The following is a 19,155-nucleotide window of genomic DNA, read 5'->3' as shown; positions in this document are numbered from 1 at the left end:
GGAAATATCCATCTCCATTAGGGGCCCTAGTTCAAGTGTTGGTTCTGTAATGTTTAATCTGCTCTGTTTCTTGGGCTCGGTGGACATGCAGATGCCAGAATCAGTAGAAGTGGCATTGGGTGATTGTCTGGCTTTGGTTGTTGGTACTTGTTTCTTCTCAAGTATGTTTCCAAGGAAGCAGGTCTGAGAATCAGAATGGATGGAAACAGAGTAAATGTGATAACAGGGATACATCCGGTCATGAACACACTTGGCAGGGCAAGGCTACACAGTAAGAGTACTAGTTCATCTGGTCAGAAATTTGGATGCCTGGGCCCAAGTCCTGAACCACCAAATCAAGGTACTGGGACTTGGTCCACAACTTACCATTAACTCTTCGTTGAGGACAACTGAATAGGATAATAAATATATATGTGCTATTAAAATGAATTAAGATTTCAAAATGTAACCAGAGCTCAAATAGGATATATATCTTATATCATATATATATATATATATATATATATATATATAATATGTTGTTTCAACCCCTAATAACTACCTTAATGAGTAACTATATACAATAGTTTTATTGTTTTATTTGTGTGTTTATTTATTTATTTGTTTATTTAATTTTAGTGAGTGTTTTGCCTGTGTACCATGTATGTGCAGTGCTTGCAGAGGCCAGAAGAGGGTCTCATATCCCCGGAGACTCTGTTACTGATGGTTGTGAGCTACTCTGTAGGTGCTGGGTATTGAACCTAGGTCTTCTGGAAGAGCAGTCAGTGCTCTTCATCACCCAGTCTCCTCTCCAGTTCCATAATATTTGATATTTTTGATATAGTATTCATAATATTTGATATAGTCGCCTACGAATGAGACCATAAGAGAGGGTGCCATTCCTGTCTTTGACTCTCAGAACAGGGATGAAACACATCTATTGCCATAGGTGGAACATTCAAAGGCTTTAGATTTTACTCATTAAGTGTAGTAAGCATTGGCCTTTTCTATACCGGTGGACATGGGCATGGGTGCTCAGAGGGTCACAGTTCAATCTGGGAAGTGACTTTCTGCTTGTGACTCATTATCTATAATGATGTCTCATGCTGAGCCGGAACTGAGTATCAAGAATAGACATGCATGTCCAGTGTCGTCTAGTATGGAGAATGAAAAATCATAACTGGTAATGTACTTTGTGGGACAGAGATGGTCACTTTACTGAGAGTTTATAATGGACAGGGTATGTGGTCCAGTGGCCAAGAGCTTTCTTAGCATGTGGGAAGGACCTGGTGTCAATACCCAGCATTGTAACAAGCGATGTAAATCACCCTACAAGAGAGAGGTGATGATCAATATGACTTTTATCCCTGAACCTTAAAAGATTAAAACAAGAATGTGCTAAGCGAAACAAAAAATGGAAATGAGCAGAGGTCTTCTTAAAAGAGAAGTGATGTTTTAATTTCTCTAGGAACACTAGATAAGGTGTTCTAGAGTGATTCTATGGTCAGCAGCCAGCTGCCATCCAGGACCCCTGGGTAACTGTAAGACAAATGGCCTTCACTGACAGAATGGCTTCCCCACAAAATAAAAGATTGAAAGGCACTGATCGTAAGTATCCTTATAGTAACCAGGCAGCAAAGCCAAACGTGTGGCATCGCAACACAAACCAGGACAAGGTGGGCCTCAAGACTGCTCCCCCAAACCCAAATGATTACATAATGTGGGTGTTCCTAACATTTCCCCAGATTACCATCTGGCCCTGGTTTAAAATGTCACACCAAATGGCATAACTATAAAGTAAAACCACTAAGTCATTCAAAAAAAACCTTCTAGAAATCAACCACTGACGAACTTGGAACAAACTTAAGCTTCAATAAAGATAACATTTGTGACTGACTAATAGTCACTAAATATGCACAAATACCTATGTGTGTATGTATATACACACACATATACATATATATGTATATATATATATAGACCCACTTTTATCTAACTGGCAGCTAAAGAGCAGGTGAGTTTTCTAGGACTTTATATGCATCTCATGGTAGAATGACAGGCAGAAATTGAGACCACAGCCAATACTGAGCAGATCTGAGTCATCCACACCCTAAGCTCTGACATCGTAGAGAGGTCACTGTCCTTGCCTCCCCCTGCAGCCACTGAACAATGAGCTACCTGCAGGTGCCACTGGGCAAGGACTTGAGTGTATGTAGCACCCAGGTTGTGAGGAGGTCTGTTGCAATTTCCACAACAGACCAAAGACGATGGAAAGAAAGCAGGGATATTCAGACTTGGGTTATACATTTTGATTCTAAAGTCCATCCATAGAATTTTTGGGGGGATAAATGAACAAGTCTTGACTGCAGTCACTGAGCATAAACAATTTAATAGCAAACACAAGGATGTGGTGGCCACAAAAGCCAGGACAGTAGGTGCAGTACATGTGCTTACTCTTTAGGCTGGAGGTAACTTTCCCTCTTGCATCTATTTCTGCTACATTTAGAGAATCCAGTGCATCTATCTGAATCAAAAGTCTATATTTAGTGCCTCTAAAAGCAGTTACTTTGGAAGAAAGGGAGAGGGTTAACCCTAGAACAAGGCATCTTGAACGGTTCCTGGCTACTTCACAGTCTTATTTTTTTTTTTTTGAACTTGCTTATATATTCATTGTGTTAGACTGAAAATTGACTCCAAGGATGCCTAAGTCCTGAATCCTAGAACACATGAATGTTACCTATTAGGGCAAAAGGAACTTTGTATGCTATTAAGATATAATCTTCATATGGGAGATTATCTTGGAATATCCAGTCCAATAAAAGCAAAATAGAAAGGAGGCAGCCATGTCATGAAGGTAACCTCTACACCACTGGCTTTCTATGATGGAGGAAGAGCCTGGGTAGCAATGGGTAGGCCTGGGTTCACAGAGGTAGGGACTGAGAACTCAAGGGTAGCCTCAACTACATAGTGAGACACTGTTTCAAAAATATAAGGCAAAATGAAAAGATAGATGGATAGATAGATTGAATGGATGGACTGATGAATGGATGATAGATGAACAGATGGATGGATGGATGGATAGATGGGTGGATGGAATGATGGATAGATGGGTAGATGAATGGTTGGAGAAATGGATGGATGGGTGGATATATAAATGGAGAAATGGATGGATGGATGGATGGATGGATGGATGGATGGATGGTTGAATGGATGCAGATGATATGTTGTGGAATATGACTAATGCCAGAGAAATTAAGGAAACAGACTCTCTGGAATTATCAGGGGGAGCTGAGCTCTGTCCATATCTTGTAGTACACCTGATGAACTGATTTTGGAATTCTGACCCCCAGAGATGAGAGCACAAATGTATTTTTAAAATGAAGGTATGGATTATGTCTGCACTGAACACACATAGTTTTTCCTGTCACTGTTCCTGAGACAACACCATATGTCAACTCTTTATCTAAATTTATCTGGTACCACTTATAAGTACTCTAGAGCTAAGTTACTAAAACAAACAGGTATGGGTTATATAAAATCATGCTATTTTACATACAAATTGATACTCTGCAGGCTTTGTAACTATCCTTAAGGAAAAAAAAACTAGAATTGATTCTTCACAAATACCAAGGGGTGACTATTATAGTTATCAAAAGGCAGCAACATGAAGTATAGGCGTCAAATTCTGAAGCAATTTAACACGATCAGTTTAGGTTTCTTGGGGTGAGATAGGAATTACCCAGTTTTCTGTACTGAACCCTCTGAAACATAGTGTGCATGGTTGTTTGTGGGATATAAGCAATGTGTCAGGAGTGGAGATGAGACGTCCAACTTTCTGTCTCACAGTGACTACAAGTGCTCATCAGCTGAACGTGGCGCCTGCATGGACATGCAGGGAGATTCCTCAAGAGAAGTTTTCTAAAAGAGGTGGCTACAGAAAGGTTTTCCCAAAACAAACGATCAAGCAAGTATACCCTTTGGACCAGCAACTAAAACTACGTCCAGAACATCAGAGAAATGGCACCATTTTCTAAAATTGCCTAAGAGGCCCAATAAGGCCTTTAGACGGAAAGGGATTTTGTTAGTGACATCTATGCTCACTGTGCAGCTTCATGGAGATGCTAACATATTGATCCTGAAGGCTCAGCTCACAGTCTCCAAACCAAACATCCCCTACCTCAAAACCTTATTACCTCACTTTTATAACTGGTTTCAACTGGTTTATGTCTCTTACTGATGCTGGACATTGTTTAATTCACCTATTTTACTTTAGAGTTAAGAAACTAACTATGACTCGAAACCATGTTCTCTAAAGTGAAGGAAATACAGACTCACAGAGTACAAAAAATTCCTTAGATTAAAAAATATCACAAATATATGCCATATATATATATATATGTATGTATGTATGTGTGTGTGTGTGTGTGTATACACACACATTTGTGGTATTGCTACTTAATTAGCAAGTTATAAGGAAAAGCTTATCAAAAAGCTTCCCCTAAGGGTGTGATAATAAAAATGATTGAGAGACACTAAGCTAATCTTATATAAGTATTCAAATATCCTAAATATGGCCCCATTCCGGTCATCTAAAGAAATCACAGCATTTGTCACTAGAAACTCTACAATTGTGAACTGTGTATACAAATCAATGTGTCCTGAGGAATGTCCTCAATTATGAGGTTCCTAAGATTATTCCCAAGCTTAAGCTGATGACCAAAATAGTATTAATAGTGTTCTATCCGTATTTATTTTATTCTAGAAGTATTATATAAAAGTAAAAAAAAACACTTAATTTTACTCATATTTATTCTTGAATAAAATGTGCTCACTAAAAATATAAAAACCCCTATCAGGAAGCCAACTGTCTGTTCACCAAACAAAAGCATAATATTGGTGGCTATTGAATAAAAGCAGATGGTTAAAATAATATTAAAGCATAAACAAATGTGATTTCTGTTAACATTTACAGCCATGCAGGAAAAAGTCACATAGGCCTCTACCAAATAATTTTTTACATAATTGTTCATTTATGTTAATCTAAAATTTTGAATACAAAAAGAAAACCTTGGTATATCTAAGCAAAGAATCAGCACATGCTCACAGGGATGCTCTCACAGGGATGTGCTCACAGGGATGCTCTCACAGGGATGTGTTCACAGGGATGCTCTCACAGGGATGTGTTCACAGGGATGTGCTCACAGGGATGCTCTCACAGGGATGTGTTCACAGGGATGCTCTCACAGGGATGTGCTCACAGGGATGCTCTCACAGGGATGTGTTCACAGGGATGCTCTCACAGGGATGTGTTCACAGGGATGCTCTCACAGGGATGCTCTCACAGGGATTCTCTCACAGGGATGCTCTCACAGGGATGTGCTCACAGGGATGAGCTCACAGGGATGTTCTCACAGGGATGCTCTCACAGGAATGCTCTCACAGGGATGCTCTCACAGGGATGCTCTCACAGGGATGCTCTCACAGGGATGCTCTCACAGGGATGTGCTCACAGGGATGCTCTCACAGGGATGCTCTCACAGGAATGCTCTCACAGGGATTCTCTCACAGGGATTCTCTCACAGGGATGCTCTCACAGGGATGCTCTCACAGGGATGTGCTCACAGGGATGTGCTCACAGGGATGCTCTCACAGGGATGTGCTCACAGGGATGCTCTCACAGGGATGTGTTCACAGGGATGTTCTCACAGGGATGTGCTCACAGGGATGTGCTCACAGGGATGCTCTCACAGGGATGTGTTCACAGGGATGTGTTCACAGGGATGTGTTCACAGGGATGCTCTCACAGGGATGTGTTCACAGGGATGCTCTCACAGGGATGCGCTCACAGGGATGTGCTCACAGGGATGTGCTCACAGGGATGCTCTCACAGGGATGTGTTCACAGGGATGCTCTCACAGGGATGTGTTCACAGGGATGCTCTCACAGGGATGTGCTCACAGGGATGCTCTCACAGGGATGCTCTCACAGGGATGCTCTCACAGGGATGTTCTCACAGGGATGCTCTCACAGGGATGTTCTCACAGGGATGTGTTCACAGGGATGTGCTCACAGGGATGTGCTCACAGGGATGTTCTCACAGGGATGCTCTCACAGGGATGCTCTCACAGGGATGTTCTCACAGGGATTCTCTCACAGGGATGCGCTCACAGGGATGTGCTCACAGGGATGTGTTCACAGCAATATACCCATAAGCATTTAAGAAACTCAAGTTTGATCAAACAAGATTAAGTCTACATTTTTGCTGCTGTTCTCCAATTTACAGGCAAAATGAAATTGAACAAAATACCATACATACAAGTTATGAAAGAAAATGACTCTCTGAGTGGTTTACCCTAAACTGAAAGACCAGGACTTTGGTTTGAGCTGGTCAGGATAAGGCCATGTTCCCTGTGGCTTGATTATAAGGTCAAAGAACTAGGTATGGCCTAAGTGTGAATTACAACTAGATGCAATTCACCTTTCTTGGAATCAAGAGCTAAGTCGATGTTAGAATTGCCTATATGCAGAAGTGCTCTGTGAAGCTATGCTACTCGGGATCTAGAACTGGTGAGGCAGGAAAGTCTTAACTGTGCCCTTTACATACAGAAACTACAGAGTCCATTAAATCAGGACTTCTAGTCAACTGTGCCAGCAGCACCGCAGGTTCTTTCCTGGGCTGAGCACAAGAAACAGGATTAGAGCGTTTGTGTTTCAACAATATGAGTGGCTATTCTTCTAGTAAGGAACTAAGGCAGGGTAAATGAGCATCCTTAGCTAAAACTATGCTGGGAACACAGGGAAGCTCTAAGGAACTAAGGCAGGGTAAATGAGCATCCTTAGCTAAAACTATGCTGGGAACACCTCCAACTGCCAACATTTAGCAATTTTAATGACAAAGTTTTAGCATTGCCCAGGGTTCATAATCAACTAACAATTTACAAAAATCAATTGGGAACATAAGATGATATAAAATGTGCTTGCTCTGTTTATTAAAAAATAATGAATAGAGTTAATGGTTTCAGTTAGAATCATTTTTGAGATTATCAATAAAACTTCTTTGCAAAACCAGTACTGTGAACCCTTTCACCTAATTTGAATTGGTCCTAAATTATGAAGGCTAAAAAAAAAAAACCTTACAAACTCAAAAAACTTCTATCTCACCTGAACTCTCTCCAGGGCAGCTCAAGGGTTTGTAACAACAAGGTCATTTGTCACAGACACATACACGCACACACACACTCACACTCACAATTTAAGTTCCCAGAAATGTGAGGGAAAGTGGTGTGAATTGTGTGGTAATAAGTGGGTTATATCCACATTTAAAACTGTGAAATGCTAACACCCATTATAAAGACAAATAGGAAGGTACAACTTCATTGTTGAAAACTATTTCCCTTCCATCAGTCCAAGGATTCATGCATCAATATTTTAGATGAACTGTTAATTACAAAATCAATTAAAAATTATTTCTAAAAACAGTCACGCATCCCTGGCTCTCATGGGGGCAATTTGGGCAGAAGGTCTCATCTTGCCCAGACCGCGCCAAATCACAAAGTCGTCATCCACAAGTAAGCAAAAGCAATCTGGTTTTTCATTTTTCAGCACGGCTGAGCCCAGCCTGAGATTGATCGTCACATATGGCCCCAGAAAACAAACTGTCAATACCTTGAATACTGCAGAATTTGAACAAATAGCCATCCGCCCATTCAAGCCACTCATTGCATCCCATTTAACAGATTTTATTGACAGTTTCCTTCTTGTAATTAAGGGGAAAACTACTGGCCGGCAACCAAGATAAAGTTCAAAGATAGGGTCAAAACAAAAGCAGCTGGAACGAGTGCCGTGTGACTGTCAATGGTACATGGTTTCAGAGCCGTTATTGACACGCAGGTATCTGATGATCAGCCCGTCATTAGGAGGGATCTATCCTGAACTTTATGCAAATGTTAAGAGAGACTTAATACTACAATCTAGCCTTAGGGAAGGCACAAAGGGGAAATATAACAAAATACCAACCATTTTGACTTACCAGAGTATGCCCCTATTTTAGCCCACTCCTGTTCAAGCTAGGCATAGGAATTCCTATAATTCTTAATCTCTACTGACTGTAGCACTTTCAACAGAATGTGATGACTAGAGAATTCCAGGCTATGGTTTTTTTCACAATGAAAATCAAAGGGCAACATGGCGTGTATTTTTCTCAACTGCAAAATTGGCCTTTTTGAGAGGAAAGGTGGGGACTGTTTCCTCATAACTCACTGACGTTGACTTGCGCAGAAACAACAATGAAGCTAATTTTGTCCCAAGAGTGCCCATTTAGGTGAGTCCCTCAAGACCGTCTGCTTTGCTGCGGTTCAAATTAGTAAAAGCGTAGGGTGGTAAAAGTGTCAGAGTTTCTGAGAGCAAGTAAATAAAAAATGTTCCCTCTAAGTTTATTTTTCTCTCTCTTAACTTTTCACTAGAAAGCTGCGCTGATTATAATTTTGCTGACTCATGGAGAACTTACAAACTAGGTCTCACAAATCCCCAAGAAGAGAAGGAAAGGGGAAAAGCTGACATCTTTAACAACGCAACAATGACCACATCAATATGCCAACCTGAATTAGCAAGAGCTATTGCTTTGAGGGTGACGAATTCTTCCTTCTCTAGCTTCATGCTCTTGTACTTCTTCACCAGCTGCAGGATAGCATTATTTAGGTCAAGAAGGCCTGCTAATTTGGACTGGTCTTCATCCATTATATAATCGTCTGCATAGACAAGTTCATCCTCAAACGAAAGCGATCGGTACACAACGCCGAGGATCAGAATCTCCATCCATGCACTCTGGAGGAGGCTCATCTGGTCTGCCAGGGACAGTGTGGAGAAGCCTGAAAAAGAAGCAGGGTAGATCAGGTTACTCTAAAGCTGGGATTTCTTAAGGCAACCTGCACTTCCTAGGGTGGGTAGCCTCTGCTGTGGAGCTCAGAACTATGCTGTACTCTAATTAGGAGCCATTCAGTCCTCCAACCCCAATATCTTTTTGTGTACCCAAAGTTGAAGCCACGAGGGAGGCAGCTTCTGTGGTAGGTGCTATGGTAGGGTCTGGAAACATGATCGAGGTTTGGTTTTCTTTCCTATTTGCAGAGAGAGCAAAACCCTATCTCTTTGCTCTATTTCCAACATTAAAGGCAGTGAGATTTTTCAGGTACCTTCCACTACCTAGTTATAAAAAAAAACAAAACATATTGATGGGGAAGATAAAGGCAAACATAATCCCCCGCACCCCGGAAAGAAAATGATTTAAACCTCGAGAGTCACCAACTTGGAAATGTGTCTCCGTAATGGCCATGTGATGAATTAAAACCAAGTGAGCACTCTTGCCTGGCTGTGTATCCCTGCTGTCATTAGTACAGATCTCTCTTTTAAATACTCACTAGTACATAAAGAAGAAATCTTAGCTCACCTGCCTCCTTACCCAAGAGAAAAGCCGCATTTCACTCTTATTATTAAAGTCTATTTGTTTAAGAGTCTAAATATAGAGATAAAAGTGTTTGGTGGGAAAAACTGGCAGAGAGCCAGAGCCCATATAAAAATATTGGCTGGGCTCAGGCACTGGCCGGGTCATTCATCCCAGGCAGGGCAATGAACTTGTTTTTGCATCTGGGAAACATAAAACATGAAACTTTTCTTTCTTTTTTTTTTTTTTTTTACTTATTTTACCTGTACAAGTGATTGACTTGGACCTATGTGTGCATGCCGTGTGTATGAATGGCACCCACAGAGGTCAGAAGAGGGCATCAGATCTCCTGGAACTGGAGTCATGGATGGTTGTCAGCTACTATGTGACTGCTGGGAGCCAAACTCCAGTCCTTTGCAAGAGCCACAAGTGTTCTTTTTTTTTTTCTTTTTATATTTTTTTATTACGTATTTTCCTCATTTACATTTCCAATGCTATCCCAAAAGTCCCCCATACCCTACCCCCCCCCCCACTTAGCTACCCACCCATTCCCATTTTTTTGGCCCTGGCGTTCCCCTGTACTGGAGCATATAAAGTTTGTGTGTCCAATGGGCCTCTCTTTACAGTGATGGCCGACTAGGCCATCTTTTGATACATATGCAGCTAGAGTCAAGAGCTCCGGGGTACTGGTTAGTTCATAATGTTGTTCCTATAGGGTTGCAGATCCCTTTAGCTCCTTGGGTACTTTCTCTAGCTCCTCCATTGGGGGCCCTGTGATCCATCCAATAGCTGACTGTGAACATCCACTTCTGTGTTTGCTAGGCCCCGGCATAGTCTCACAAGAGACAGCTCTATTTGGGTCCTTTCAGCAAAATCTTGCTAGTGTATGCAATGATGTCAGTGTTTGGAAACTGATTATGGGGTGGATCCCTGGACTTTTCTAACTGATAGTTCACAACACAGAGATGGGAAGTGTTGTATCTTATTTTTGTCTGAAATTTCTGGCTCCATCCTTTATTAAAACTTGAAAAGCATCCAATATAGACACTCTGTAAACTAAGCATCCAATATAGAGGCTATGTACGCTGTCTTCCATGCTTGAGGAACAAAAGACAGACACTGGAAAATAAGCCACATCATGTCTAACAGGGCACAGCGGAGTAAGACAGTCATATCTCCTTCACTAAGTCCACGCAGATGTATGGGTTGCATATTATAATGTGATTGTGTGTGTGTGTGTGTATATATATATATATATATATATATATATATATACATATGAATAATGTGTGCGCATGTCATCTAATGCCTTCACACCCCAGAGGATTGCGCTCTCTCCTGAAAAGGACAATGGTAATGGCTGAAGACAGGTGAGGGGTTCCAAGAGGCCTAAAAGCATAAACTTCCCTGCCAACAATAGGCCCCAGAATTCCAAGTATGTCCTGTGGCCCACTAAGTGCACACTACTATGATTTATGGCACTCCTAGCAGTCACCATAAAAAAGAGAGATCATTGTTACTAAAGCAACTTAAGAAACCTCTTTTGACACCTTTCCTAGACATTGTGACCCAATCATGAAGACCAAGTCCCTGCTGGCCAGCAGTTGGCCTCATTCGTCCCTGCTGGCCAGCAGTTGGCCTCATTCGTATGCACGTTGAAACAGATTTGTCCCATACAACGGAAAAGCAGGTTTTCCTGGCCCGCTGAGAAAAACCAGTAAGCTGCCTCTTGGTGCCATTACCTCTAAGTGTTTAATCAAACCATCAAAAGGATGCCTCCAGCTTCTCTTGGTGGGATCCCTAAAGACTGAACTTCCTTCACTACAAAGGCACTTACACTGTATTTAACAGGGCTGCTTTAGGTCTCGTAGCATAAGGCTTTCCTCCCCTTAATTTTTATCAATGAATTTTAGTATGACATTAATAAACACATCCCGACAGCATGTTTTAAAAGTCATCAGAAGAAATAATTATCAGAGAAAATTAAGTTCTACAAGAGACAAACACAGGAGCTCATTGTCTGTCCCACCACCACCACCACTAGCACACGGATGAACTGGAAGAGAAAAAGATTTGTAAAATGAAATTTCTTTTACAAATTCAATCAACAACACCTGCCACAACAATCGTATCACCGGTAAACTTCTGAGCCACAGGAATGGAATTTTTTTCTTTTTTTAATTTTCCTGGTTTAATTCTTCCGCTTCACGATCTCAAACAGCAGTCTGTTGCCGAAGCAGATGGAGGGACCTCATAGCCCGGAGCATCGTCCTGAGACAGCCCTGTCCTCCCTCCCAGACACTGCTGTTAGTAAATAGATTTACACCATCCTCCAATCTCCACACATCTTCCTGCCGAATAATTAAAAGCGGGATGATTAGTTTATTGAGTGGAAGGAGGAACTTTTTTATTGAGGTCCATCCATGATTTTATCAGGGCCAGCACTTTTACGGTTGTCACAGGGGTACAGCCATCCAATTTTTCTTATCTGCCTGATTAATACAAACGCTGTTTCAGGACGCATTAATTAACAGATACAAATCTACGTTCTCATGGAAGGATCAATACCGAGAAGAAAAGAGGCGTCAATGTGAATTTAGTGCTGATGATGGAGAAGGCGCACTATCGACATTTACGTGTGCGGAAACTTTAAAGTTGCACGGGGCCCCTTTGTCCCTGTGATTTACAAATTAACATTTTTTTCAACAACAACAATGTCTGCCACATTTCTTTGGGGTTTAATTAAGCAAAAGCAATAAAATTTCATTTTTAAAGGTTGATTCTGCAATTTGTTTCCTCGGTATGGATGGCTCTGTGTGTGTGCCTTTGCGGCATCTGTTTTGCAAACCTTATTCTTTCCCTTTTTACTATGAAATAAAGAGAAAGAAAAGGTAAAGAAAGGATACTTTTTTTTTTAGCACAAAGCTGTAATGAATTTGCTTGCTTGATGTCCTTAGTTTTTTATATTTTTCTCCACTTCATTAAAGTAGTGTGATTTTTGCAGAAGCATCCGTTAGGAAGGAAAGAGAAGGAACGAAGGGGAGAAGGAAGGGAGGGAGGGAGGAAGGAAGGAAGACCTATGCGTTATAGAATATGGCAGTCTGGGCTTCTGTCTCTTTTTAGCTTATTAATTAGTGCCTCACAATTTGGCCCTTTCTAAGTTTACCACCACAATCTGGAAACGGATACAAAGGCCTTGTCCATCCAAACTCTGAGGTGGAACTCAAGCTGCCTACAAAACAGGCATTCCGCAGATCTAAGGGGCCCAATATAAGATAAAGATTTTGTTTCTATTCCATAAACACTTATTTATTTGCTTCCTTGCTTACCATACTTGGTCCAGGCTGACCTTGAACTTGTGACACAGTGCAGGCTCCCCTCCCTCTTTCGATTCTCCTCTATCTGATCCCTGAGTGTGCAAGCATTACTGATACCAATTCTGGGTTTCCAAAATAAATAAATAAATAAATAAATAAATAAATAAATAAATAAATAAATAATCTTTCACCCTCCCTTTTGGATGTCTGGCTCTATTTCCTTTCCATGCTGAAATAATGTCTTTATCAAGAGACTTGAGCAAAGCAGAGACACCTAAATTAAGAGGCTAATGAAAATAAGGGGGTCATAAAACCAACTCTCAGGGGTTTTTTGTTTTTGTTTTTTAATAATAAAAACATGGTGGTGTTATTGGCTCATGGACACTTGTGTCCAGATGATAATAACTGGTTTGTGCTCTTAGCAGACATTCATGGTGTTTAGAGGTCTTGTCATCTATACCATGTAGCTGTCGTTAGCAAGATACCTTTCTCTCAAGCGAAATGAAATGGAGCTTGCCATTGTGTCCCTTGAAGCTCACATGCTGTGCATCCGGGATCTTACTCTCTGGAGTGTGGCAGGCGTGTGGCAGGCGTGTGGCAGGCGTGTGGCAGGCGTGTGGCAGGCATGTGGCAGGCGTGTGGCAGGCGTGTGGCAGGCATGTGGCAGGCATGTGGCAGGCGTGTGGCAGGCTATGCTTTCTAATGCTCAGTCCTATTACAGCTTTGTAAAATACACCACAGCACATTTTCCTTTTTCCCATCGGCAGCCTTTTCCACTGATACCGCTGACAAGTCTGATCTCTCTTCATCTCTGTCCTGGACTTGGTGCCTTTTACTGTATCTTAGGCATTTGGCTGTGCAGAAGGGCTCTCTACCCTGACCTGCAGCTAAATTGTGTGTTTATCTGCACTACGGTACACTAGATGACGGTGGAGAATAATGTCACGTGGAAGGATTGAAGAACTTCTCCCAACAGGTGCCCCTGAGGTAGCAGGCTTGAAGAAAGCATGCTTTGTGCCAACCTTCCTGCCCATTTCTCCCAGAACCTTCAGGGACTGAATGGGACGCCACGGGCACTGTCAGTAACGTTTTTTCCCCCAGCCTGGCAAACTTATGCACTTTACAGTCAATGTACAAAAAAAAGGCTAAGCATTGGAAAGTGTGAAGGGCAAAAACTATCTGACGGCTGGTCTTCAAAAATACACTTTCATTTCAGAAAGCATAAATGTTTATTTCCTGAGTGGAGTGCTGACAGAAATAGGCTGCGGTGCAGGCATTTGGGTTTAACCCCTGCTAGGCATTCCACTGGCAGCTGCTTAGCTCGAAACAGAACGCCAACATTTAAATCCTCAGGGTATCTGTTAGTGCCAGTTAATCACGGTATTGATTTGCTCGTTCTTGGGTTTTGAAGTATAGTTTCTCTATTCCACAATAAATAAATAGATAGATAGATAGATAGATAGATAGATAGATAGATAGATATGATAAAATGTTTGACTGTTCCCCCAACAAATAGCACATTAGGCTACAATCATTATTCAGCTATAGTGACCCACGGAGACGGCAAAGTTCACTTGGGGGATGTGGCACAGGGAAGGCCCTCTCATTCCCATACAAGTGACCCTGATGGTTACAGGAACTGAGGAAGAATAACATGCCTCTAAGGTTCCAGCTTAGCTGCCACTAGGTACTTGGATCAGGACCCTTAATAGAGACGGCTTACTGTGCTGTTAATAGGCCAGTTGCTTTTTGCACATATCGACGGACATTATCGCTTGTTCTCTGAGCCACAAAATGCAACGATTGGGTCTTGGTTGTATGCGTGTGTGCTCATGTGTGCATGTGTGTGTGTTTATGTGTAAGTGTGCATGTGTGTGTTTTTATGTGTAAGTGTGCATGTGTGTGTTTTTATGTATATGTGTTCATGCATGTGCATGTTCGTGTGTGTGTGTGTGTGTGTGTGTGTGTGTGTGTGTGTGTCGGGGAGGTACATACACGTGGAGGCCAGAGGTCTTTGTGCTGTCTTTCTCAGTTGTTCTCCAATCTTACTTTGCGAGACATAGCATCGCAGTGAACCTAGACCTCACCAGCTGATTGGCTGACCAATGGGGCCCAGGTAACCTTCTCCCCTCTGCTTCCCTAGTGTTAGGATTACATGTTCACACAAGTATACTAGACTTTTTACATGGGTTCTAGGGACTAAATGCAGGCCTTCATGTGCAGCAAGCTCTTCACTGTCTGAACCACCTCCCAGTCACGAGCAGGGATATTCCCACCAAGAGCCAACCTGCTATTTAAAAAATATTTTATTTCTTACAAGTCCCAAACAGGAAGTCCTGTCTAGAAAACTCATCTTTTGGCTATAAGAGGTTTGTGTGCTATCTAAAACAAGGTGAAGCAGCACCCTGTAATATGGGGCTTCAATAACTCATAAAATAGCATCTGTGTCAGTTGGGAATTAGGGAATTAGATGACAGGAGTTTGGAAATGTATAGAGAAGGCTTCGTCTATGAACAGAACTTCAAAATCCAGATAACTGTTTATGCCCAAGAGTATTTAACTGGTCTGCCTCACAAGTTGAATGTGTCCCCCCAGATCTAAAATCTCTTCTTTTCTGCATTTATATATGTGATTGTATTTGGAAATAGTCTTTGCCAGTGATCAATGAAGAGAAAAATGTCATTAAATTAGTTTGACTAAATCTTTATAGAAAGGAATGACTTTAGACTCAAAGATGGACATGCTCAGATGGAAATTGATATGGAAACATAAGGCAGAAAAGATATGAGGCTTCTGGAATATAGGGTATGGGAAGCAAGTGATGGAGAGGACCCCTCGTGGGTCCCCTAGCTGGAACCAATCCTGCTGCTATCTTGAATGTGGGCTTTTATTCTCCAGGGCCATAAGATGGTATATCCCCTAGTGTTTGCGCCACCTGATTTGAGGTACTACCTCTGCATCTCTAGAAAATAAACACAGACCCACGTCTGACTTCCTCATCAGTCAATCAGGAAAGCTGAACTGGTTACTTTTCTGAAGAGTCTACTCTCAAAAGGTTTTAGACTCAAAAGGAGCAGCAAGAATTATGCTCATGAATCTGAAAGCTGCTGGGCCCGGTGAGCACAGAAAACAGAAGTCACGGCACTGGGGACAGAAAGACCTCAGGTACAGTGGGACATCTACCACCTTGACTTGAAGCATGACATGCCCCCTCCAGCTCAGATCTGCAAAAATGAGGTGGAAATGATGACCCCTAGACGCTTACTATGGCAAACTCTGTATCATTAGGTTTCTAGAGGTTTTGCTATAAGAATATTCATACCAATGACACTTGGGGCATCAACATAGGCACTGTAGTAGGCTAGGTACTGTAGAGTATAGAAAATGAGTCAGACAATGCCCTTGGCTCCTAAAACAGGCAAGTGAAAGTAAATTGGAGCTCCATGCAGAAAATACCATGAATAATACAAATATGGGTCAAAATATACATGGATACAGAGAGGGGGCCCTAGGGTTTAGGCGTACATATACTTCTGGCTATCCTCCACTTCCCCACCACAGTTTTGGTCCAGGCCTCCACTCTCTCTTTGGATTCCATCTCTCTGATCCTATCCACAGACAAACTATAATTATGCCTTCCTCTGATGAGAATGCTTTCTGGGGGTAGGCGGTAGAAGAGGTTCAACTTCACTATAATGAATGGGATAACAGGGCCTTTAAAGGAGTTCGAGGTGAGCAAACTAGAATGATGAATTGAAGGCTCATGAAGAAAGCCATTATTTTATGTGCTAACAAAAAGGTAATAAATATATAAATAATAATAACCTTAAAATACATTCCCCAAGCTTGGAGAATCCCAGCAGGACCCCATTCAAACTTTCAGATATAACACTGTATTTCTTTCACCATTTGGGCCTCTTTTTCTCATTCCCATCTTGACTCTTGAAAATGAGTAAGTCTTCCCATGGTAAGCCCCCTGTGGACGTCCTAGCATGTTAAGATCGTCATTAACCTTCCCATCCCTTCTATTGAAAGTGACAGCTTCAAAAACCCAGGTTAAGAGGACCACCATTTTCCCCCCACACACTGTCTGCTGCTCTCTTGGCCCACCACCACGGTGAAGTGACTCTCCAATGTGCTTGGTGGCTTCCATTCCAGCTGACATCATAACTACTGTATATTCCTAGGGCCACTCATGTAATAAAGTAAGGACACGGTAAAGACATAAGTCAGAAATACATATCTGAGCATATGTAGGGACAGGCCCTGAGAACTAGGTACTGGTTTAGAGGAAGTGCTGCCTGTGGGGCCTGCCTGACTACTCTTATGAGGGTTTGGGGTTTCCATGTCTTAGTCACTCTTTAGGATGAGGGTGGTTGCTTTGATCCCTCATCTAGTTTGAGAACCCTCAGTTGTGCCTGTGACAAGACAGGTCCTTATTCAACACGTAGGCAATGAGGAAATGACTGACTTTGCAGACTGGAAATCAAGAGACTACTCCAAAAACCAAATGTCACATCCCAACATACACGTGAACACCCCCGCCCTTCCAATGACGTAGCCCACAGCTTTGACGTGAACTGAGAGAACGATTACAAAGCACTGTTCATGAGGGGAGCTCTCTGCTTATCCTGCTTATAGGATTACACAGGAGCCAGGTAAATTCTAAGGAATCGTACCCACATGCCTTGACACTCACCTACCCTCCTCCCTTGTTTATAAATTAGAGGTGATATGATAATCCTGTAGTCTAATGCTTTTCTTATGTTTCTATAAATAGAAACAGAATCCATGAAAATATCATAACTTTTAAACATTGCTCACAAATATCTGGAATTTGCTTCTTTACTTTGTCCTAGTACTGTGAATATATATATATATATATATATATATATATATATATATACATATACATGCATGTATGTATATATGTATATGTATACACACATTGCCTATAGCTAAGATTTTAAAATTCTGAAAACCTGAACTCATTTAATAAAGGATGAGCCAATATGCCCACTGTTTCTCTCATGGAGGGTGAAAAACTGCATGTCTACTTCTTTCATAGATTAGAAGATTTCAGGTGAAACAAAATCTATTCATTTGGAAAGCCCAAATTAAAACTGATGATGATGGTGATGATGGTGCCCTATTGCATCAAACAAGAAGGAGAAGGAAAAGGAGGATGAGAAAGAGGATGGTGAAGAAGAGGAGTAAGGAGATAAGGAGAAAGGGTGGAGGAAAAGAAGGAAGAGGAGGAGGAAGAGATTGGTGCAGTTTCGGAAACTTCCTTCTGAAAACAACCCAGAGAAAGCAGCCTTAAGATGCACATCTGATATGTGACGTACATCCTAGTCCAATAGTGGGCTTCTCTGTGCGAGCACTTACCCAATCACAAGCATTTGCCACAGTATGGCAGCCACCCAAGAGCACTTGGGAAGTGAGCAGCCCTTTGTAAAGCAGTGAATCAGACATTAGCCAACAGCAAATAAGTCACTTTGCCTGGTGCTGCTTACCGTGTCTCAACAAGGTGCTGCTGTCATTTAGATGACATTTATACATGTTATGTGTTATCAAAATACTGTGCACAGCCTTCCTTAAGAAATAATTGTGAGGGGGCCAGGGAGATAGCTCCATGAGTAAGGCTGCTTGCTATGCAAGCATGAAGACCTAAGTTTAAATCCTCAGCACTGACACAAAAGCTGGGCAAGCTCCTGTGTGCACTGGTAGGTGCTGAGGTAGGAGGATGGATCTCCATCGCTGAGAGTCACTGGTCAGCTAGCCGAAATGGCATGCTGCCACCTCAGAGAAGAGACTTGTCCAAAAGAATAAAGCACCAGTTATAAACTGGGAGACCCAGCACCCTCCTATAGATACAGAACATGTGCACATGTACACACACTCGCACACACACATACACAAACACACACACACACTACATGCACACACATGCATACACCACCCACACATGCACACACATGTATACACCCACACGTGAACACACCTGCATATACTACCCACACATGTACACATATGTATACACCACCTACACATAAACATATATACATACACTATGCACAGACATGTATATACCACCCACATGTACATACACACATGCATACACTACCCACACATGAATACACTATCCACACATGCACACACACACACACACACACACACACACACACACTACCCACATGTGCATATATATGGAGGTCCTTCTCTTTTCCCTCTATATCTCATTTAGCAAGAATTCTTCAAGAAATCTGCCTTACTTAAAAACAGCAAGCAATGAGTAGAATCTGTTCTCTCACCCTGGTAGCTTGATTACTGTGATGTGAGCCCAACATAATGTTCTAGCACTATAACAATCTAAAAGCATGCTACACTCACTGGATAAGTTGGGGGTAAGCCACAGAGGAT

General features: G+C 41.8%; 1 protein-coding gene across 10 annotated transcripts in view; it reads right to left on the bottom strand.

The window, feature by feature from the left end:
* Esrrg (estrogen related receptor gamma) overlaps nucleotides 1–19,155 on the bottom strand; it is a 614,884-nt gene that overhangs the window by 6,682 nt on the left and 589,047 nt on the right. For all 10 annotated transcript variants that reach the window (XM_021166361.3, XM_029477722.2, XM_085843710.1 and 7 more), the window contains one exon: nucleotides 8,577–8,846. In XM_021166361.3, coding sequence (XP_021022020.1) covers nucleotides 8,577–8,846 — 270 coding nt within the window. The remainder of the gene's footprint in view (nucleotides 1–8,576; nucleotides 8,847–19,155) is intronic.

This window comes from Mus caroli, unplaced genomic scaffold (assembly GCF_978045245.1).
Source record: "Mus caroli unplaced genomic scaffold, Mus_caroli_1 scaffold_1, whole genome shotgun sequence".
Lineage (NCBI taxonomy): Eukaryota > Metazoa > Chordata > Mammalia > Rodentia > Muridae > Mus > Mus caroli.
Note: the sequence above shows the minus strand (reverse complement) of the source record. Positions and strands in the feature narration are given on the sequence as shown.